At 37.5% G+C, this 19,351-nt stretch overlaps 1 protein-coding gene across 1 annotated transcript; it reads right to left on the minus strand.

Annotated features, from left to right (window-relative positions):
* Positions 1-2,274: 2,274 nt before the first annotated feature.
* Positions 2,275-18,932, minus strand: LOC139582875 (adhesion G protein-coupled receptor F4-like). The gene is made up of 17 exons (XM_071413288.1): positions 18,521-18,932; positions 18,297-18,375; positions 15,947-16,050; positions 15,469-15,517; positions 9,581-9,730; positions 8,531-8,686; positions 8,389-8,424; positions 7,065-7,159; positions 6,689-6,750; positions 5,939-6,051; positions 5,394-5,575; positions 5,062-5,232; positions 3,533-4,888; positions 3,279-3,320; positions 3,125-3,175; positions 2,834-2,894; positions 2,275-2,717 (listed from the first exon to the last, which is right to left on the minus strand). The coding sequence occupies exons 3-17, from the start codon at positions 16,046-16,048 to the stop codon at positions 2,647-2,649; spliced, it is 2,697 nt and encodes an 898-aa protein (XP_071269389.1). The 5' UTR covers positions 16,049-16,050; positions 18,297-18,375; positions 18,521-18,932; the 3' UTR covers positions 2,275-2,646.
* Between the last annotated feature and the right edge of the window lie 419 nt (positions 18,933-19,351).

Consider the following 19,351-nt stretch of genomic DNA (forward strand, 5'->3'; position numbering starts at 1 on the left):
ACTTTAAAGAAACACCACCTAATATGTTGTTCCACTCCCACTTCTAGAGACCAGAACAAAGGCTGAGTCAAAGCCACAATCATGCAGGAGTATCACAAATCAACAGACATTATTTCTGCCATTTTTATTGTTTGTAGGAAATGGAGACCTGCCTCTTTCTAAGAACTACCTGTACTAGGAAGTTAACGCACCATGCAAAGAGCAACTACAGTATTTTGTAACAAGTCCTATTTTTTTAGATAAAAATTAATATAATCCCAAACTCCAGTGGATTACAAGCTATCCACGCATTTTACAATTGTAAAATTACGTTATATATTTACATGGCAATTACTTGTCCACTAGGGGCAAGGCAAGTGCCTGTTATAGTAGCCTTGGGCTCAGGTGTGGTGGATGGGGTTGAGGCAGGGCCTGTGTTATGGGCAAGCCTTAGGAGGCCTGGCTCGCCCTACCGTGCCACCTTGCCCGAACAAATAAAATATTTAAATGTTGATAATTTATTTGACGAGACATGCGCCGACAGAAAGACTCATCAATCTCAGATAAAGCAACTGTCTCAGTATGTGTAGACAATGTATCTGATGCTGTCTGGTCAAAAAGAGTGTGGCATGCAATACTCTTTTTGGCCAAACAGCATCAGATACATGGGCTACATAGGGTAAGAAAGAGGGGCGCTGTTTCGCTTGTTGAGATGCTTTCTCTGGTTGGATAATTTCAGCCACTTCCGAATTTAAGGAAAGTTGGCGGGTGCACAGTGCTGGAATTATTTTGGACAAACGTGCAAATGTAACTTACTTTTTGAAGTGATTTGTTTAACAATCATGATTGGTTGTGTTCATGCCACATTTAGCCCATGCTCAACATTTGGTTGAGGAAAGGCTAAATGGTGGGCTACGGCTTCAAACGACGCAGGTTCAATCTCAGCGCAAGACACGTTGTTGTTGTTCTTTTCATTAAAATGTTTCTGTTTAACCCTAACTCAAACCTTAACCACTCGGAATTGATGCCTAAACTTAGCCATTGAAAACTAAACTTAGTCGTTAGTTTTAGTTTCACGAATGAACGACAGCACTGTCGTGCAGTTTGACTGCTGGCTGACAGGACGCGTTGATATGTCGTGTGAATTGACATGGGAATTCGTATTTGTCTGTTTAAAAGTTTGAAATGAGGTGTCGTTTTCTATAGAAATTCTGAAGGTCATTTTAAAAAACATATATATTTTTACACATGCATACAAAACATGTAAGTAAGTAAGCCTGGGAAAAGTAAGCCTTGTCCAAACCAGAATGGCCCATAGTGCAGAAGCCAATCTCCTGTTTCTGTAGCATGAGGCAGCTTGATGTCCTGTATGTACGTCCTCTGGACACTCCCTAGACTAAACATGCTGCTGTATCAATGGTTGCCAGAACAACACAACAAAATTATCTAATTAACTAATTAATTCAATATTTTAATAATTTTCTTTTAACTAATAATTAAACTGACAGAAATGTGTGCCATTTCTTGAATGTAAACAAAGTAGCCGAAGTGCTCTGTGTGAAACGAAACCAAGAAAGACCCATTACTTTGCATGCTCTTTTGTTAACATTGTGCAGTCCTTCAAACGATGATTATATCATCATTGTGTCAACTACCTTTCCCTACAGGCACGTGTACAGTTGGGATGTCAAGATATAATGGTCTATGATTAAGATAATGCAAGATCCTGCGAAAACATATTAGATAATGTGCTGAACGACTGCTGTTTGCCCCATTATTATATCATTATATTTAAATAAAAAAGCAAAGCATGCATGCAACATGTAAATTGATAATAGCCAACATGAAGAGACAAACCAAGATACATCATGGATTAAGTGAGGTCATACAACTGATCTACAATGGATTTGACACAATAATTGTGATACAACATATAGTTTAGTGATACAATGGAGTTTGTCTGCACAAATGTTTTTACTGTGCCGTGTCTTCTCGACACGTGTTATTATTTTGGTACAGAAAAACTCTATTGTAGCACAATGGTTGTGACAAATGCATTGCACATCAGTGTGTAAACCTCTCTCTATCTTACATTCCTCTCAATGTAAAGCCGGTATCTTTTGGATGTTTTGCCCTCTTTTTAGTCTCCCTCAGAATTTGCATACACACATAATGACTTAAACCATGATATCAACAACTATTCTTTAGCATCCAAAGTGCAATCTGTTAGACAACAGAACATATTACCTTTTACATGTAAATTAAACTTAAAATAAATTGTGACAAAATGAACAGTGAATTATTCAAAGAGAGAATGTAATGTGTTATTTCAGAAACAATCTCCATTCTTCATGTTAGCTGATTAATCCATTTACACAGTAATACTCTTATTTAAACACCCCCACACCCCAAAAAAACAATAATCATGTTATTCAATATAATACTAAACAATCCCGATAAAATGTTCAAATACCATATAGTTCAGAATGAATCGCTTTGTGTTAGACATAACCCCTAATGACGTCACTGTGAGCTGGGGTCAGATCTTAGTGGCAGTCACTTTAAGGTCACATTCAAGGTGTTAGCTACTGTAACCCAGTGCGTCAACTGATGATGTGCGACAACGCCTTTTGATTGTTTCATTATAATCACATTTGTTGCATTGAGTTAAGTGTTGATGAAAGTCTCTGATGCACCAGAAGTGCTGGATGTTGGAGCTGCTGAAACGTTGAAAACATCTGGAACAGTAGGAACAATAGGTCAAACAATGGCACTACATACTGTAGTATAAGGGCAAATTAATGTGAAGTTGTGCCCAATTGCCTTAGAGTATTGCTTTATACTATAGACTTACTTCTCTTCCGTATCCGGAAAAATCCCAAACCACTTGACGATGATGTTGCAGCACTTGTGGTCTGAAACGAGAATATAATATAAAACATTCAATACTAGCTTAAAGGTAGTAAACTTCCTGACATGTTCTACACAGTGATAAATACAATAAAATGGTCATATGAGTAAGCATAGACAATAGTGTAACAAACCTGTTGTGGCCAGCAACAAATAATTTAGATTTATAACATATTTAATTATAAACATGATCATTCTATCTTATGCAGCCGTGTGGTTTGAATAAAGCCCTTACCCTTGTGCGGTTGGAGGACACGTGTGACCTTCCTGTCAGAGCTTCCCGGATCTGAAAGCACAGACAAGGAGTTCATCAAATATATGAATTGTCAGAACACAGCACATTACAATACATACTATGAGAGGTATCAGTAAGTGTGTCAGGAACATACCTTTTTGTCCAAAAGTGTTCCAAATACCAAGATGAACAAACCCTTTGAATGATAACATGGTGAAGGATGGAATTACTATACCAAAGTCCAGTATATTTAATTGTAAACATTTATCCAAATCTTAACTTAGTATAACATGCCATTGGGAATTTAATGCATTTAAATATATATATATATATATATATATATTTCAAGTCAATTGTATTTCACTGAGGAACAGTTAATCACTAGTGTTATTTAACTGAGTTAAATACCTGTAAGGAATTGAAGATCGCAAACACAATATGGATTCCTAGATTGTTTGGTTTAGTCATGGTTCCTACTCCTAGTCCCCAGGTAGTACCAAAGAAGGGAGTCAGAATGGCCAGACACCTGGCGATGACCACCAAAGCATTTCTCTCATCTGGCTGGGTAACATCCCCCACACCTCTCCTCAGCATTTTGAACAGAACCACAATCAGGATCAAAAGGTTGATGACCACTATGGTCAGGGCAGGGATCACAAAAGCCAGAAGGGCCTTTGACTCTTTCCAGGTGAGCCAGCAAACCACATCTTTCCCTCTAATGTATTGTTTCCCTGGGGCTGTCACTGCGATAGTTAAGACAGCAATGATGAGGGGAGCTCCATAGCCCAAAGAAAAACTGATGGCCAACATTGCTGGTTTAGACATGTGAGAGAAAACCATGACAGTCCGGTAGAGCAGCAAAAGGCCTGAGACCAACATCCAGAAAAACAGAGCCAGGTAGAAAAAGTGGATGAAAAATGTTGCTGTGGAACACGCAGGTAGATCTTTTTTTTCATTGTCGGAAATTGCTGCACCAATAATGAACCAAATGTCAGCAATCAGAAGGGAAAAGGCGATGTTCACTATAGAGACATGACGCATGTAAGATGTGTTGTTTCCAGTCACAGCCTTCCATACCAACATCTCAATGATGAGACACACAACCAAGCAACCCATTGATATGCCAACTCCAATGTAAGTGATAAGATCCAAAGCGACTCTTAACACAAGTGGAATGAAAGGCGACATCAAAATGGAGAAGGAGGTGAGATGATTACAGTGACAGGTGACAGTGTCATTCTTATCAGACTGCAGTTCACATCCTTTATCATCCCATCCTCCAAGGCCGTCAAAAAGGTTGAAATTCCAGAAAACACACTGAGGATTGGCTAGTGTCTTGTCCAGTACGTCAAAACGGAAAGTCACATTCTTGATTGTGCCATTCACCTTCACCAGAACTACTTTTCCGTTGATGGTGTTGACAATGTTGTTCCGACTGCTGCTGTTTCTGGCAGGTAAAACATTATACAAGGAGTCAAATGTTATTATGGTGATTGAATTGAAGGAAGCTTCAGATGCTGGTATGTCTATCAGAACAGACGAGTTTAAATTGAATAAGTTGTTGACTGAGTTGTTGACTGTGGTTTTGTTTAAATTAATGCCTTGCGTTTCTATGTCAAAAAAGTCATCGGTAAGGAAATTGGAAATTGTTTCAATGGTTCCCAGAAAGGCTGAGCTTTCGTTTTTGGTGAGGTTTTTGTTTAGATCACCCCAGGAGGTTTTTGCTTCATTGGAAGTAAGTACACCTGCCGTTTCCAGGAAATTCTAGAAATCAAGATAGAAATCAGAATTAGTACAGGATTATTGAAATCCTAATAAAAACGATGCTGTATGTGCTCTAATTCAACTTTTAAGGGTGTAATAATAAATTAGCATTATAATATCTTTGAATGGAGGTTTAAAAATGATTTAAAGTGATACTGTTGATGTCAACATACCTTCATCAATGGTTTGTTTATTGGGGTACTTCGGGACACATTTGCAACATTTGTTAGAATATTAACAATAGTAGAAATAGTTGCAGGTGATGCAACTATTCTACCTTGGAGGTTAAAAGTGCTGTTGCGGAGTCTTTCCAAAAAGCCTGGAAGATCAGTCCCCACTAAATCCTGTGTGGATTTAAAGTGATGAAGGAAAGAAAAAATACAAACGTATATAAGGTTTGATGCTATACACAGTAATGTAACAAAGCAATACCATCATTACTAAACAATTTTTATATAGAGTATATTTTATATCCAGTGAAAATGTTTTTATGTTAACATATTACCTGAGATAATAAAAACAGGGTTTCAATTTCTTTTAAGACACAGTTATTCTCCAGATTTGAAAAATTTCCATTTTCTTGACAAATAGCAGTCTTTTGACCCACTTCATCCAATTTGCAGTCAGCTACAACTATCTCATTAACTTGTCCATTGCCAAAGATCGTATTATTCAAGCAGGTAAACCCTAGAGAACAATAAGATTTGTGAAATCATGACTTGAAAACATTACTTCACATATACCTTAAATATATAAATATACAATATTTTATACAATATTTATAATTGTAATTTTATAGATATTACAACTGTAGATTACATGTCATGAATTATGTGATTACATGAAGGGGAATTTAAGCTAAATTCTTGTGACAATTCTTTTGAAGCACACCAGAAAAGCAAGAAAATTAACAATTAATCTAAAATCAACTGACATGTACTGCTGCCACAGTTTAAACTGATCAAAATACTTTTTGAATGTATTTCAGGACAAGTAATAACTAACTTGGTCCATCAAATCCACCAAATACTAACCTAATCAAGTACTTACTTATATTATATTTTTCTCCAAGTGTTGAGACAATATCCTCTTTTGCTTTTGCAATTTCCACATTATTGACAATTGTTGTCATAACAGTAAAATCTGCAATAACACTTCCACTCCTATTCATGTGAGAAAGAAATATCAGAAAACCTATCCACAAATTAATGTCATGCATGTGTACATAAGCAAAAAATAGCACATACATACACTGTATAACATCAACCCCAAGTCCTTTTCATTTCGAGGGGATACTCTTGTCTCTGGGGCAGTGGTGGATTTAGGTATAGGCGACATGGGCAGCCGCCCAGGGCGGCAACTTGCCGGGGGCGGCACGGGGCGCCCGCATAACATTTTTTAGAATAGTGACATTTACTCGATCGGTTTTCTATCGCTCATTTGCACGTCACGTCAATGATATCATGAAAACGGGGGTTCGCCTAGGGAGCCATACAAGCTAGAACCGCCACTGCTCTGGGGCATATACTGAAAATGTATTTGTTATATTGGACATTTTGGACCACAGTTTAAATTGTTAGAATTTCAGCAACCTTCAATTCTTTACATTTGTGCAATAACTATTATATGGCCCATACATCCCTCAAAATCACCTGGGATTGAAATTATACATTAAACTGAACGTTGAGAAATTTAAGGTGACATTTAGTATTTGAATATTCAAATTATTAGCACATGAAATGAAATAATATAAAATGATAAAGTATTGAATAGAGGTAATAACACTGGAGCAAAACTTACTTTAACCTATTTAACTTTGCTGATATGAAGCCTTGCATGTTTCTTTTATATATGACTTTGATCTGTGTGAGACAGTGAAATGATTATTGATCAAGAGTGATTTAAAATTAAGTATTGAAAAGGACATGAAATGAACATACTGCACAAATTGCAATTTGTCACATATCAAACGAATTGTAATTTGTCACATATCATGCGAAATGAACAATGGACATCCACAAATTAATACATACCATACGAAATGTAACCTGTCATACTGAATGGAGTGAGACCGATTTACATTTACTATGTTACATATAACCCTGAGTCCAAGTTGACACTTTACATTACAGCACATGGACATTGTGATAAGCATGAGGGAATATAGTATACTCACAGTTTGATCAATATCTTTGAACATTGCATTATTTTCATCATTGAAGTTAGAGTCAAATGTGATAGCCATAGTAAATTGTAGGTTCAGTGTGTTTTCTAAAACAAAAACAGAACAAAATATAAGAATACGGAAGTTAAAAATGTAATTACACATTTGTATAACTGAGGTTGCTTTTGACAGTTTTTTTTGTTGGCACTAGGGCACAGTGGAACAGAAAAACAATTTAATGAAGACATTAGAGTAACTGTTTTTTTGGCGATGTCCAACTTCTTTCAAACATGTCACAAGGAAATAGGTAAAATTAAGGAGGGTGTTGTTGGAGTTGATTAACTTTCTGTGGACTGTTTTTTTGTTGGCACTGAGGTACAGTGGAACATAAAAACATTATATTTAACACATTGGTGTGAATATTTGTGATGCCCGACTCAATAATACCACAAGGAAATACCGTAGGTCCAATGAAATTACATTATTGATTTGTTTCTTTGATGTTGTACTGGAGGGAGTTGTTGGAGTTGTTGAACTTGCTGTGGACTGATTTGTTGTTGGCACTAATGCCTGAAAGTATTTACTTTACTGACATTGCTGTGTATCACTGAATGATTGCATTTTGATTAACAGAGTAGTTATGTACCGTAACTGCATGGAATAAGGAACTTACTTGTTACGGCAGGAGTTGGAATGCTCAAGTTATTTGTTATGGACTTTTAAATATATTTAATTAACCAACAGAGAATCTATTTTTGAAGATGTAAATGACTTTCCATACACTAGCCATAATTTGTTCATTGTGTAATACTCTGAGATAGCCTAGTGGTTAGGTAGCCTAGTGGTTAGAGCATTGGACTAGTAACCGAAAGGTTTCGAGATTGAATCCCCAAGCTGACAAGGTAAAAATCTGATGTTCTGCCCCTGAACAATGCAGTTAACCCACTGTTCCTAGTCCGTCATTGAAAATAAGAATTTATTCTTAACTGACTTGCATAGTTAAACAAAGGTTAAAAAAGATAACCCAAACAAAATCACATCTGAACAGGTCAGTGGATTTTTGACACTGTTACATGTATTTGAAATACATAGATTATTGTGTAAAACCAGTACTTGTTTCCTCTTCTGCTGGTAAAGGTGTGGTTGCAGAGAAATGTGAGATGATTATGATGATGGCTGGTTCTCTAACCTGTTTCACAGCTTTTTGTCTTACAGCTGTAGGTCTCAAGTAAATATACAACTATGAATAACACTATGGCAAGTTGCTCTTAGTAAGACTGTAATTAGTACAGTAAAACATTTGTTAATTAAATAGTCATGAATAATTGTCTCATACCTGGTGTTGGAGATGGTGTTGGACAAGCCGTCAGATCTATGTGGTAAATGAGATCGGGGTAAGCTTTGAGTGTAAACATTGATGAATGAATACATAAACATTGATTAAACTACCACAGTGGAGGTGGTAAGGAAACAGTTACTTGTGATTGGCTGACAAAACGGTCCATAAGGGGGAATGGCTTTGATACATCCACAGGAGTCATCAGTGATGTTGTCACAGGACCCATAAGAGAGACACTGGTCACATGACCAACCATACTGATCCTCACATCTGCATGTGTTGTTTGGGTAGCATGCTGTGAATGAAAGGAGAGTGGAATGAACATCATCATCATCTGTGAGACCAACTATTTGAAAATATCTGAACCAGTTCTTGAATATATTTTACAATGCACAAGGAATTAAAACTCAAATGAGCATCAGCAACAGAAAATTCTTACCAGTAGTGAAGTTCACCTCTGTTACACTTAACAAATCGGAGGCCAGACCATTCACACTGACCCTAAGTACATCTATCAATGTAGCCGAAATATCTGTCATGTCCAACTCAATTTCAATGATTCTTCCGTAAATGGTTGATGGCTCTATGGAAAATTACAATAAAATAAATCATGACAAGGATGTCTATTATTTTCAGAAAATGTAATCTATTGCTTGAGTAACTTCTTGGAATAACTGCTGTAGTAGTTGGACTTGGACAAGCAGTAAAATCTGTTGGGATTAGGTAAAAGACGTGTCAACAAGAAGAACTATGCAGCTGGGAGACGTTGCCAAAAACAACTACATACAACTGCAACAACAGGTACAATGTCAAACACCAAGTGGAAGTGAGATTCAAATAGTTACTTGTGATTGGCTGACAGAACTTTCCATCAGAAGGATAGTCATTGAGACATCCACATATTTTTCCATCAACGATCTCATCACAGGACTGACTGGAGGAACACTGGTCACATGACCAACTATACTGGTCCTCACATCTGCACCTGACTCCACCGAAGTCTGAGGAGCATTCTGTGAATGGAGGGGAATTGGACTGAACATCCTCAACATGGAGATACAACATTTTCTAACGTCCAAGTTAGTTTTCCAAGTTAGTTTTTTAAATACACCATTTACTAACACATGAGCCCTGTAGGTCTTGAACCTTTTATAAAATGAAGAAAAAAAGAACAATTAAAAACTCTTACCAGTAGTAATGTTCATCTCTGTTACATTTAACACACTGGAGATGGGGTGGGTTAAATTTAGCACATGGAACTTTAGGTAATGTATGGCTTCAAATGGAATATTATAGTCCAACTCAACTTCACCAACTTTCTCAATGAGGGTTGCTGTCACTGTGGAAACAATTCAATTCAAGAGATCTTTATGGTCCCCGAAGTGCAATTCTTGTGGACCATAAAAATAAATATACATACAGTACCAGTCAAAAGTTTGGACACACCTACTCATTCCAGAGTTTTTCTTTGTTTTTACACGTTTCTGCATTGTACAATAATAGTGAAGATATCAAACATATGAAATAACACATATGGAATCAAGTAGTAACCAAAACATTTTATATTTGAGATTCTTCAAAGTAGCCACCCTTTGCAAACTCTTGGCAATCTCTCATAAAGCTTCATGAGGTAGTCACCTGGAATGCATTTAAATAAACAGGTGTGCCTTGTTAAAAGTTAATTTGTGTAATTTCTTTCCTTCTTAATGCGTTTGAGCCAATCAGATGTGTTGTGACAAGGTAGGGTTGGTTTACAGAAGATAGCCCTATTTGGTAAAAGACCAAGTCCATATTATGGTAAGAACAGCTCAAATTAACAAAGAGAAACAACAGTCCATCATTACTTTAAGACATGAAGGTCAGTCAATCCGGAAAATGATGATGAAACTGGCTCTAATGAGGACAGCCACAGGAAATGAAGACCCAGAGTTACCTCTGCTGCAGAGGATATGTTCATTAGAGTTAAATGCAAGTCAGATTGCAGCCCAAATAAATGCTTCACAGAGTTCAACAGACACATCTCAACATCAACTGTTCAGAGGGGGCTGCGTGAATCAGGCATTCATGGTCAAATTGATGCCAAGAAACCACTACTAAAGGACACCAATAATAAGAAGAGACTTGCTTGGGCCAAGAAACACAAGCAATGGTCATTAGACTGGTGGAAATCTGTGCTTTGGTCTGATGAGTCCAAATTTTAGGTTTTTGGTTCCAACCGTTGTGTCCATGTGAGACGCAGAGTAGGTGAACGGATGATCTCTGCATGTGTATTTCCCACCGTAAAGTATGGAGGAGGTGTCATGGTGTGGGGGTGCTTTGGTGGTAACATTGTCTTGATTGATTACAAATCAAGGCTCACGTAACCAGCATGGCTTTCACAGCATTTTACAGCGATACGCCATCCATCTGGTTTGCGCTTAGTGGGACTATCATTTGGTTTTCAACAGGACAATGACCCAACACACCTCCAGGCTGTGTAAGGGCTATTTGACCAAGGAGAGTGGTGGATTGCTACATCAGATGACCTGGCCTCCACAATCACCCAACCTCAACCCAATTGAGATGGTTTGGGATGAGTTGGACCACAGACTGAAGGAAAAGCAGCCAACAAGTGCTCAGCATATGTGGGAACTCCTTCAAGACTGTTGGAAAAGCATTCCAGGTAAAGCTGGTTGAGAGAATGCCAAGAGTTTGCAAAGCTGTCGTCAAGAAAAATGGTGGCTACTTTGAGGAATCTAAAATCTATATTGATTTCTTTTTTGGTTACTACTTGATTCCATATTTGTTATTTCATATGTTTGATGTCTTCACTATTATTCTACATTGCAGAAAATAGTAAAAATTAAGAAAAACCCTTGAATGAGTAGGTTTGTCCAAACGTTTGACTGGTACTGTAACCAGGAAGGGCTCATTGAGATTTTAAATATATTTTTCAAGAGCGTACTGGCCAAGATAGGCAGCACCAACTCATTACAAAAATTACAGACAAACAACATGAAAAACTACAAGTAATCTAGTAAAAACCATAGAATTCACAAGAGTATAACACAATCAAAATCAGCAAATTAAAAACATTGACAGGTCAGGGAATCAGTCTCAAGATCATTCATCAGTGATTTAAAAATACTAATCGGGACAAGTTCTTCCAGTTTAAAAGTATTTTGTAAGGCGTTCCAAGACGATGGCGCAGAGTACATAAAAGCCCATTTACCAAATTCAGTTTGGACATTTGGAACAGTTAGCAGGATAAAGTCCTGCGAATGAGGAGAGTACCCACCACATTTCTGAACAATAAAAATGCCCAAATAAAATGGTAGTAAACCCAAAATGGCTTTGTAAATAAAAGTATACCAGTGACTGAGCCTACGAGTGACTAGAGAAGGCCAGCCAACCCTGGTATACAAAGTGCAGTGGTGCATAAGGGTTTTGCAGTTTAAAGTAAATCTCAAAGCGCCATGGTAAAGGGTGTCAATTGATCTCAAACACTGAGCGGACTGATTCATATATAAAATATCCCCAATATCTAGTAAAGGTATAAATGTAGCTGATACAAGCCTCCTTCTGGCTTCAAAAGAAAAACAGGCCTTATTCCTAAAATAAAATCCCAATTTCAGCTTCAATATTTTGTAAGTTGTTGAATATGGAATTTAAAAGAGAGGCCGTAATCAATTAAAATTCCAAGATATTTATATGAGGTTACAACCTCAATCTCCTTGCCCTGACAGGTAGTAATAGGTGAAAGGTTCAGAGGTCTATTTCTTGCTTTAGAAAACACCATTAGTTTAGTTTTGTCAGTATAAGTATAAGTATAAGCTTCAATTGACACAAGTTATGTTGAACAGCATAAAAAGCAGTTTGCAAGTTCTGGAAAGCTCTTGTAAGAGACAAGGCACAACAGTAAATAACAGTATCATCAGCATAAAAATGAATTTGTGCATTTTGGAAATTTTTGTCTAAATCATTTATATAAATAGTGAATAAGAGAGGACCAAGTACAGAGCCGTGGGGCACACCATTAAAGACAGACAATTTAACAGACATAATCCCATCAAATTGAGTGCACTGAGTTCTATCAGACAGGGAGTTAGCAAACCATGCAAATGCATGCTCTGAAAGACCTACACTCGACAATCTCTGCCTTAGTATAGCATGATCAACTGTATCAAAAGCCTTAGAGAGATCAATAAAAAGTGAGACACAGTCCTGTTTTTTTGTCAAGGGCTTCAGTGATATCATTTAAAACCTTCATGGCTGTGGTAATTGTGCTATGCTTCTTCCTGAAGCCCGATTGGTACATTGATAAAATAGAGTAAGTAAATAAAAACTATTTTAGCTGTTCACTCACAAGGGTTTCAAGTGTTTTCACCAGGGGTGACAGCTTTGAGATTGGCCTATAATTATTTAAAAGATTTTGATCTCCCCCTTTTAAAAGTGGTAGTACAAATGCTGATATCCAGATCTTTGGAATTTCATTACAGTCCAGGGTTAGATTGAACAGATATGTAAGTGGTTCAGCTATGAAATCAGCTGCCAGATTTAAAAAGCAGGGATCCAAAAGATCAGGACCTGCAGGCTTTCTCTGATCTAAGGGTTTCAGGGCTTTATGTACCATCTGCACTGAGAATGGCAAAAAGCTAAAAGTTTGACCAGCTCTCACTGGTTCATCCACACAGGGTTGTACAGAGACAGAGAACACTGAATCAAACAGTCTACCAGATGATACAAAGTGCTCATTGAAACAATTCAGCATTTCAGTTTTGTCATATATAGCAACAGAGTCCTTCAAAACACATGACGGTAATTCATTAACATTACTGTTACCAGACATAGACTTAATAACCTTCCAAAACTTTCTAGGGTCATTCAGGTTATCAGTGGTAACAGACGTAAAATATTCAGACTTGGCCTTCCTGAGAAGAAAAGAACACTTGTTTCGTGACTGCCTAAAAAATAAGCCAATCAGCATCAGAACATGATTTCCTTGCTTTAGCCCAGGCTAGATTACGGTCGTGAATAATACAAGACAGCTCAGAAGAAAACCATGGATTATCTTCTTATGGCTGAAGGGGCAGTATTGAGTAGCTTGGATGAAAGGTGCCCATATCAAACGGCCTGCTCCTCAGTCATAGTTGCTAATATTTGCATATTATTATTAGTATTGGATAGAAAACACTCAAAAGTTTCTAAAACTGTTTGAATTATGTCTGTGAGATTAACAGAACTCATATTGGCAGGCAAAGTCCTGAGTTGAAATCAAAACAGGAAGTCAGAAATCTGAGCTTGTCTGTATTCACCAGAGTCCCTAATGAAATCCCCTTGAAATATGAATGATTGTGCACTGCCTAGGGGTTCCACTAGATGTCAACCATCAATATAAATTATAATGAGACTTCTATGGTGTTGTGGGAGTGAATGAGAGCAGAATCAGTCAGGTGTCTGGCAGTCAGCCATTTTCTGATCATGCTTATTCCTCATGGTAGTCACTTGCGTTCCATTGCTCACGAAGACAAGAAAGAATACTCCGGTTGGAACTTTATTGAAGCTATATGTTAAAAACATCCTAATGATTGATTCTGTACTTAGTTTGAAATGTTTCTTCGACCGGTAATATCACTTTTTGAAGTTTTTGTCCGATATAACGCTGACCAGAATTAGCGTTTGGATATGTATACCAGACGCGCTAACAAAAGAAGGTATTTGGACATAAATAATGGATTTTTTCGAACAAAACAAACATTTATTGTGGACCTGGGATTCCTGGAGTGCTTTCTGATGTAGATCATCAAAGGTAAGGGAATATTTATCATGTATTTTCTTGTTTATGTTGACGCCATCTTTGCGGCTGTGGTGTTTTACTTTTGAGCGCCGTCTCAGATTATAGCGTGCGTTTCTTTTTCCGTAAAGTGTTTTTGAAATCTGACACAGCGGTTGCATTAAGGAGAGGTATATCTATAATTCCATGTGTATAACTTGTATTATCATCTATATTTGATGAGTATTTCTGTTGAAACGATGTGGCTATGCAAAGTCACTTGATGTTTTTGCAACTAGTGAATCTAACGCCTCAATGTAAACTCAGATTTTTTGAAGATAAATATGAATTTAACCAAACAAAACATGTGGAAACTACCTGGAAATTCTTTCATTATGTTTTTTTCCAAAGTGTAACATGAAGTCCTATGAGTGTCATCTGATGAAAATAATCGAAGGTTAGTGATTAATTTTATCTCTATTCTGGTTTTTGTGAAGCTATCTTTAGCTGGAAAAAATGGCTGTGATTATTGTGGTTTTGTGGTGACCTAACATAATTGTTTGTAGTGCTTTCGCTAAAAAGCCTATTTGAAATCGGACACTTTGGTGGGATTAACAACAAGATTACCTTTAAAATGATATAAGACACATGAATGTCTGAGGAATTTTAATTATGAGATTTCTGTTTTTTGAATTTGGCGCCCTGCACTTCGACTGGCTGTTGTCATATCGATCCCGTTAACGGGACTGCAGCCATAAGAAGTTATCCCGCCCTTTAACCCTGAACCTGCGGAATGGGGCATGTTTGTTTACAATTTGGAAAAAAACATAATGAAAGAATTTCCAGGTAGGTTCCACATAAGTGGAAGATAAGATAAGATAAGCTCAATCTTGCTCCAGTCAAAATAAAACAAATCATGGAGAAAAGCCTGCTCATTAAAATACTTCAAATTTCTCTTACGAATAAAACGTGGGTTTGTCTTAGGAACCTTAGTATTTCTAACAGCAACAACAGCACAATGTTCACTTAAATCATTACAAAAAACACCAACCGCAGAATATTTATGTGGAACATTTGTCAATATAAAATCAATCAGGGTAGATTTATCTGGGCATTTAAGAAATGTAATAAGTAAATAAAAACATGCACGCAGCAGATATACTGCACACAGCAAAAATCCAATGGCAAATAGCAGTGAGATAAATAATGATGTTTTAATCGTTTCGGATTTGTGTGAACATAAAAAATATGATTTTTTTTGGTCATTTTCTAAGGTGCCTAAAGGCACATTATGGGGGCAGACATGTAGGTTTGAGCTGACTCACCCTCTTGCTTTTCTCCAGAAGGAACTTGCGATCCATCAGTGGGTGATTCCTGGAAAAGATAGATTTAATTAAAAAAACATTGATTTGTATCATTGCGTCAAATGAAGTATGTGTTTTAACACAGAAAAGTCCCCCTATATTTTTTTATTTCACCTTTTTTTAACCAGGTAGGCCAGTTCAGAACAAGTTCTCATTTACAACTGCGACCTATGTATTGGCATGGTAGATACACAGGGATGTGCAGTGTTACTACAATGTGGATACAGTTGCACAACTGTGCTGTTTGTGTAATTATAATGTATACATGCTGTAATTGCACCAATGGAACGAACAAACAAATCTGTTTTGAAACATATTATATTAATAGTGATACACCTAAAGATACGTAGCTCAAACAATATTGTATTTCTCTGACATGCTAAATATCGCCTTGTGAACAATTTGTGAAGTATTTGAAGTTTATTTACTGGCATCTTACCTCTGATGTTACATTTGGAGTTTCCAAGCAATCTTGTTTTTCCAGACTACAGCAAAATACCAAGAGGACACTAAAGTACCAAACTGTCTTTGGTGAGGCCATATCTGTATGAATATAGCATAAGATATACAAAACAAAACATCATACTGTCAATATTACACATTTTAGATTTTTTCCCCCAATGGAATACCATATGGTGTGCAGATTGTGAGATAGCATGGTTGCCAAAAAGGATACAATTAAACACAACTAAATACGCACAAGTTATGGTGACAGCTGAGGTATTTGTGGGCTGTTTTCTTGATTATGTTACTTATTAATATTCATTAACCTGATTGGAATGCTAAGAAGAAAATTGTTGCGGTCTGATGAAGAAGGAAACATATGACTGAACAAATGGTTGGTCACATCTCTGCTGAATTTTGGTGAATATTTTAACTTGTCTTTTCTGTACATACTGATCCAATCGCAATAAATGTAATTTAATCTGAAATTCATGCTCAAAACGATGCACATAGCATGCACTCCTGGATCTGTAGAATACATACAGTTGAAGACGTAAGTTTACATACACTTAGGTTGGAGTCATTAAAACTCGTTTTTTAACCACTCCACAAACGTCTTGTTAACAAACTATAGTTTTGTCCAGTCAGTTAGAACATCTACATTGTGCATGACACAAGTAATTTTTCCAACAATTGTTTACAGACAGATTATTTCACTTACAATTCACTGTATCACAATTCCAGTGGGTCAGAAAATGATGTCATGGCTTTAGAAGCTTCTGTTAGGCTAATTGACATAATTTGAGTCAATTGGAGGTGTACCTGTGGATGTATTTCAAGGCCTACCTTCAAACTCAGTGCCTCTATGCTTGACATCATGGGAAAATCTAAATAAATCTGCCTAGACCTCAGAAAAAAATGGTAGACCTCCACAAGTCAGGTTCATCCTTGGGAGCAATTTCCAAACGCCTGAAGGTACCACGTTCATTTGTACAAACAATAGTACGCAAGTATAAACAGCCGTCATACCGCTCAGGAAGGAGACGCTTTCTGTCTCCTAGAGATTAACGTACTTTTGTGTGAAAAGTGCAAATCAATCCCAGAACAACAGCAAAGACCTTGTGAAAATGCTGGAGGAAACAGGTACAAAAGTATCTATATCCACAGTAAAACGAGTCCTATATCGACATAACCTGAAATGCCGTCCAGCAAAGAAGAAGCCACTTCTCCAAAACGGCCATAAAAAAAGCCAGACTACGGTTTGCAACTGCACATGGGGACAAAGATTGTACTTTTTGGAGAAATGTCCTCTGGTCTGATGAAACAAAAATAGAACTGTTGGCCATAATGACCATCGTTATGTTTGGAGGAAAAAGGGGGAGGCTTGCAAGCCAAAGAACACCATCCCAACCGTGAATCACGGGCGTGGCAGCATCATGTTTTGGGGGTGCTTTGCTGCAGGAGGGACTGCTGCACTTCACAAAATAGATGGCTTCATGAGGGAGTAAAATTATGTGGATATATTGAAGCAACATCTCAAGACATCAGTCAGGAAGTTAAAGCTTCCTGACTGCAAATGGGTCTTCCAAATGGACAGTGACCCCAAGCATACTTCCAAAGTTGTGGCAAAATGGCTTAAGGACAACAAAGTCAAGGTATTGGAATGGCCATCACAAAGCCCTGACCTCAATCCTATAGAACATTTGTGGGCAGAACTGAAAAAGCGTGTTCGAGCAAGAAGGCCTACAAACCTGACTCAGTTACACCCGCTCTGTCAGGAGGAATGGGCCAAAATTCACCCAACTTATTGTGGGAAGCTTGTGGAAGGCTACCCGAAACATTTGACCCAAGTTAAACAATTTAAAGGCAATGCTACCAAATACTAATTGAGTGTATGTAACCTTCTGACCCACTGGGAATGTGATGAAAGAAATTAAAGCTGAAATAAATCATTCTCTCTACTGTTATTCCGACATTTCACATTCTTAAAATAAAGTAGTGATCCTCACTGATCTAAAACAGGGAAAATTTACTGGGATTAAAAGTCAGGAATTGTGAAAAACTAAGTTTAAATGTATTTGGCTAAGGTGTATGTAAACTTCCGACTTCAGCTAAGATATGAGAAAGATTACTTATTTTAATAATTGTGACACAGTGTCACAAGCATCATATGTTATCTAAGAGTCCTTAATTTACTCTTCTGTATTCACATTGTTAAACCTTGAACAAATATTACATTTCTATTTATACCTGAACCCTGTGAAAGGTCATACTTAAAAATGAACTCAGTCAAATAATTTCCATAATTTCAATATAAAATGTGAAAAGTACATTTATTATCTTACCTCTCCGACTCTCTAAATTGACTTCTCAAGGAAGGGCAAAAAGGTTTCTGTGTGTCTCTTGCCGATTTGCCACTGTACTCTGATTCAGAAGGGTTGGGTTAATTGCGGAAGAGACATTTCAGTTGAATGCATTCAGTTGTACAACTGACTAGATATTGCCCTTGCCCTTTCCCTTTCCACATTTCACATCAAAACATTTGATTAAATATAATAAAGGCACTCACCTCCTTGTCCTTGAACTGTGAGATTATAGTTGAGTCAGAATCTTGATTAGAATCCAAAAATGTGATCATATTAATCCTGTGCTAGCCTCTCTACACTGGAATCCTATTAAGGCTAGGGCTGATTTCAAGGTTTTACTGCTAAACAACAATGCATTACATGGACTAACTCTCTCTCCGATTTGGTCCTGCAGTACATACCTACACATACATTATGGTCACAAGACGCAGGACTTATTCGTCCAAGAATTTCAAAGCAAACAGCTGGAGGCAGGGCTTTCTCCTATAGAGCAACATTTTTATTGAATGGTCTGCCGATCCATGTGAGAGATGCAGACTCGGCCTCAACCTTTAATCATTTATTGAAGACTGATCTCTTTAGTCGGTCCTATGATTGAGTGTAGTCTGGCCCTGAGGTGCAAAGGTGAAAGACAAGGCAGTGGAGTGACGAACAACCCTTGCTGTCTCTGCCTGGCCGACTCCCCTCTCTCCACTGGGATTCTCTGCCTCTGATCCTATTTTGGAAGCTGAGTCACAGGGTTTCTAGTTGTCTCCCATGCCGTCCCTGGGAGGGGTGCATCACGTTGTGCCAGGATTTTTTGCTGTACACAACTTGAGTGGGTTGAGTCACTGAAGTGATCTTCCTGTCCACCCTGTCTCAGTCTCCAGTATCTCTGCTGCAATAGTCTATGTGCCACGGGGCTAGGATCAGTCTATACTATTGTGTGTAATTATCCTGTCTTATCTGGTGTTCTGTGTGATCTTAAGCATACTCTCTATAATTCTCACTTCTCTCTCTCTCGCTCTCTCTCTTCTACCAGAGGACCTGAGCAC

This window comes from Salvelinus alpinus, chromosome 8 (genome assembly GCF_045679555.1).
Source record: "Salvelinus alpinus chromosome 8, SLU_Salpinus.1, whole genome shotgun sequence".
Lineage (NCBI taxonomy): Eukaryota > Metazoa > Chordata > Actinopteri > Salmoniformes > Salmonidae > Salvelinus > Salvelinus alpinus.

Bases quoted from the DNA above. Each gene is read 5' to 3' on its own strand.
- LOC139582875 (XM_071413288.1), bottom strand. From the start codon at position 16,048: ATGGCCTCACCAAAGACAGTTTGGTACTTTAGTGTCCTCTTGGTATTT. The intron at 7,160-8,388 runs GTATGAGACAAT...TTTTTGTTTTAG, and splicing joins AACACCATCTCCAACACCAG to AAAACACACTGAACCTACAA. The intron at 5,233-5,393 runs GTAATATGTTAA...AAATCCACACAG, and splicing joins CCCTGTTTTTATTATCTCAG to GATTTAGTGGGGACTGATCT.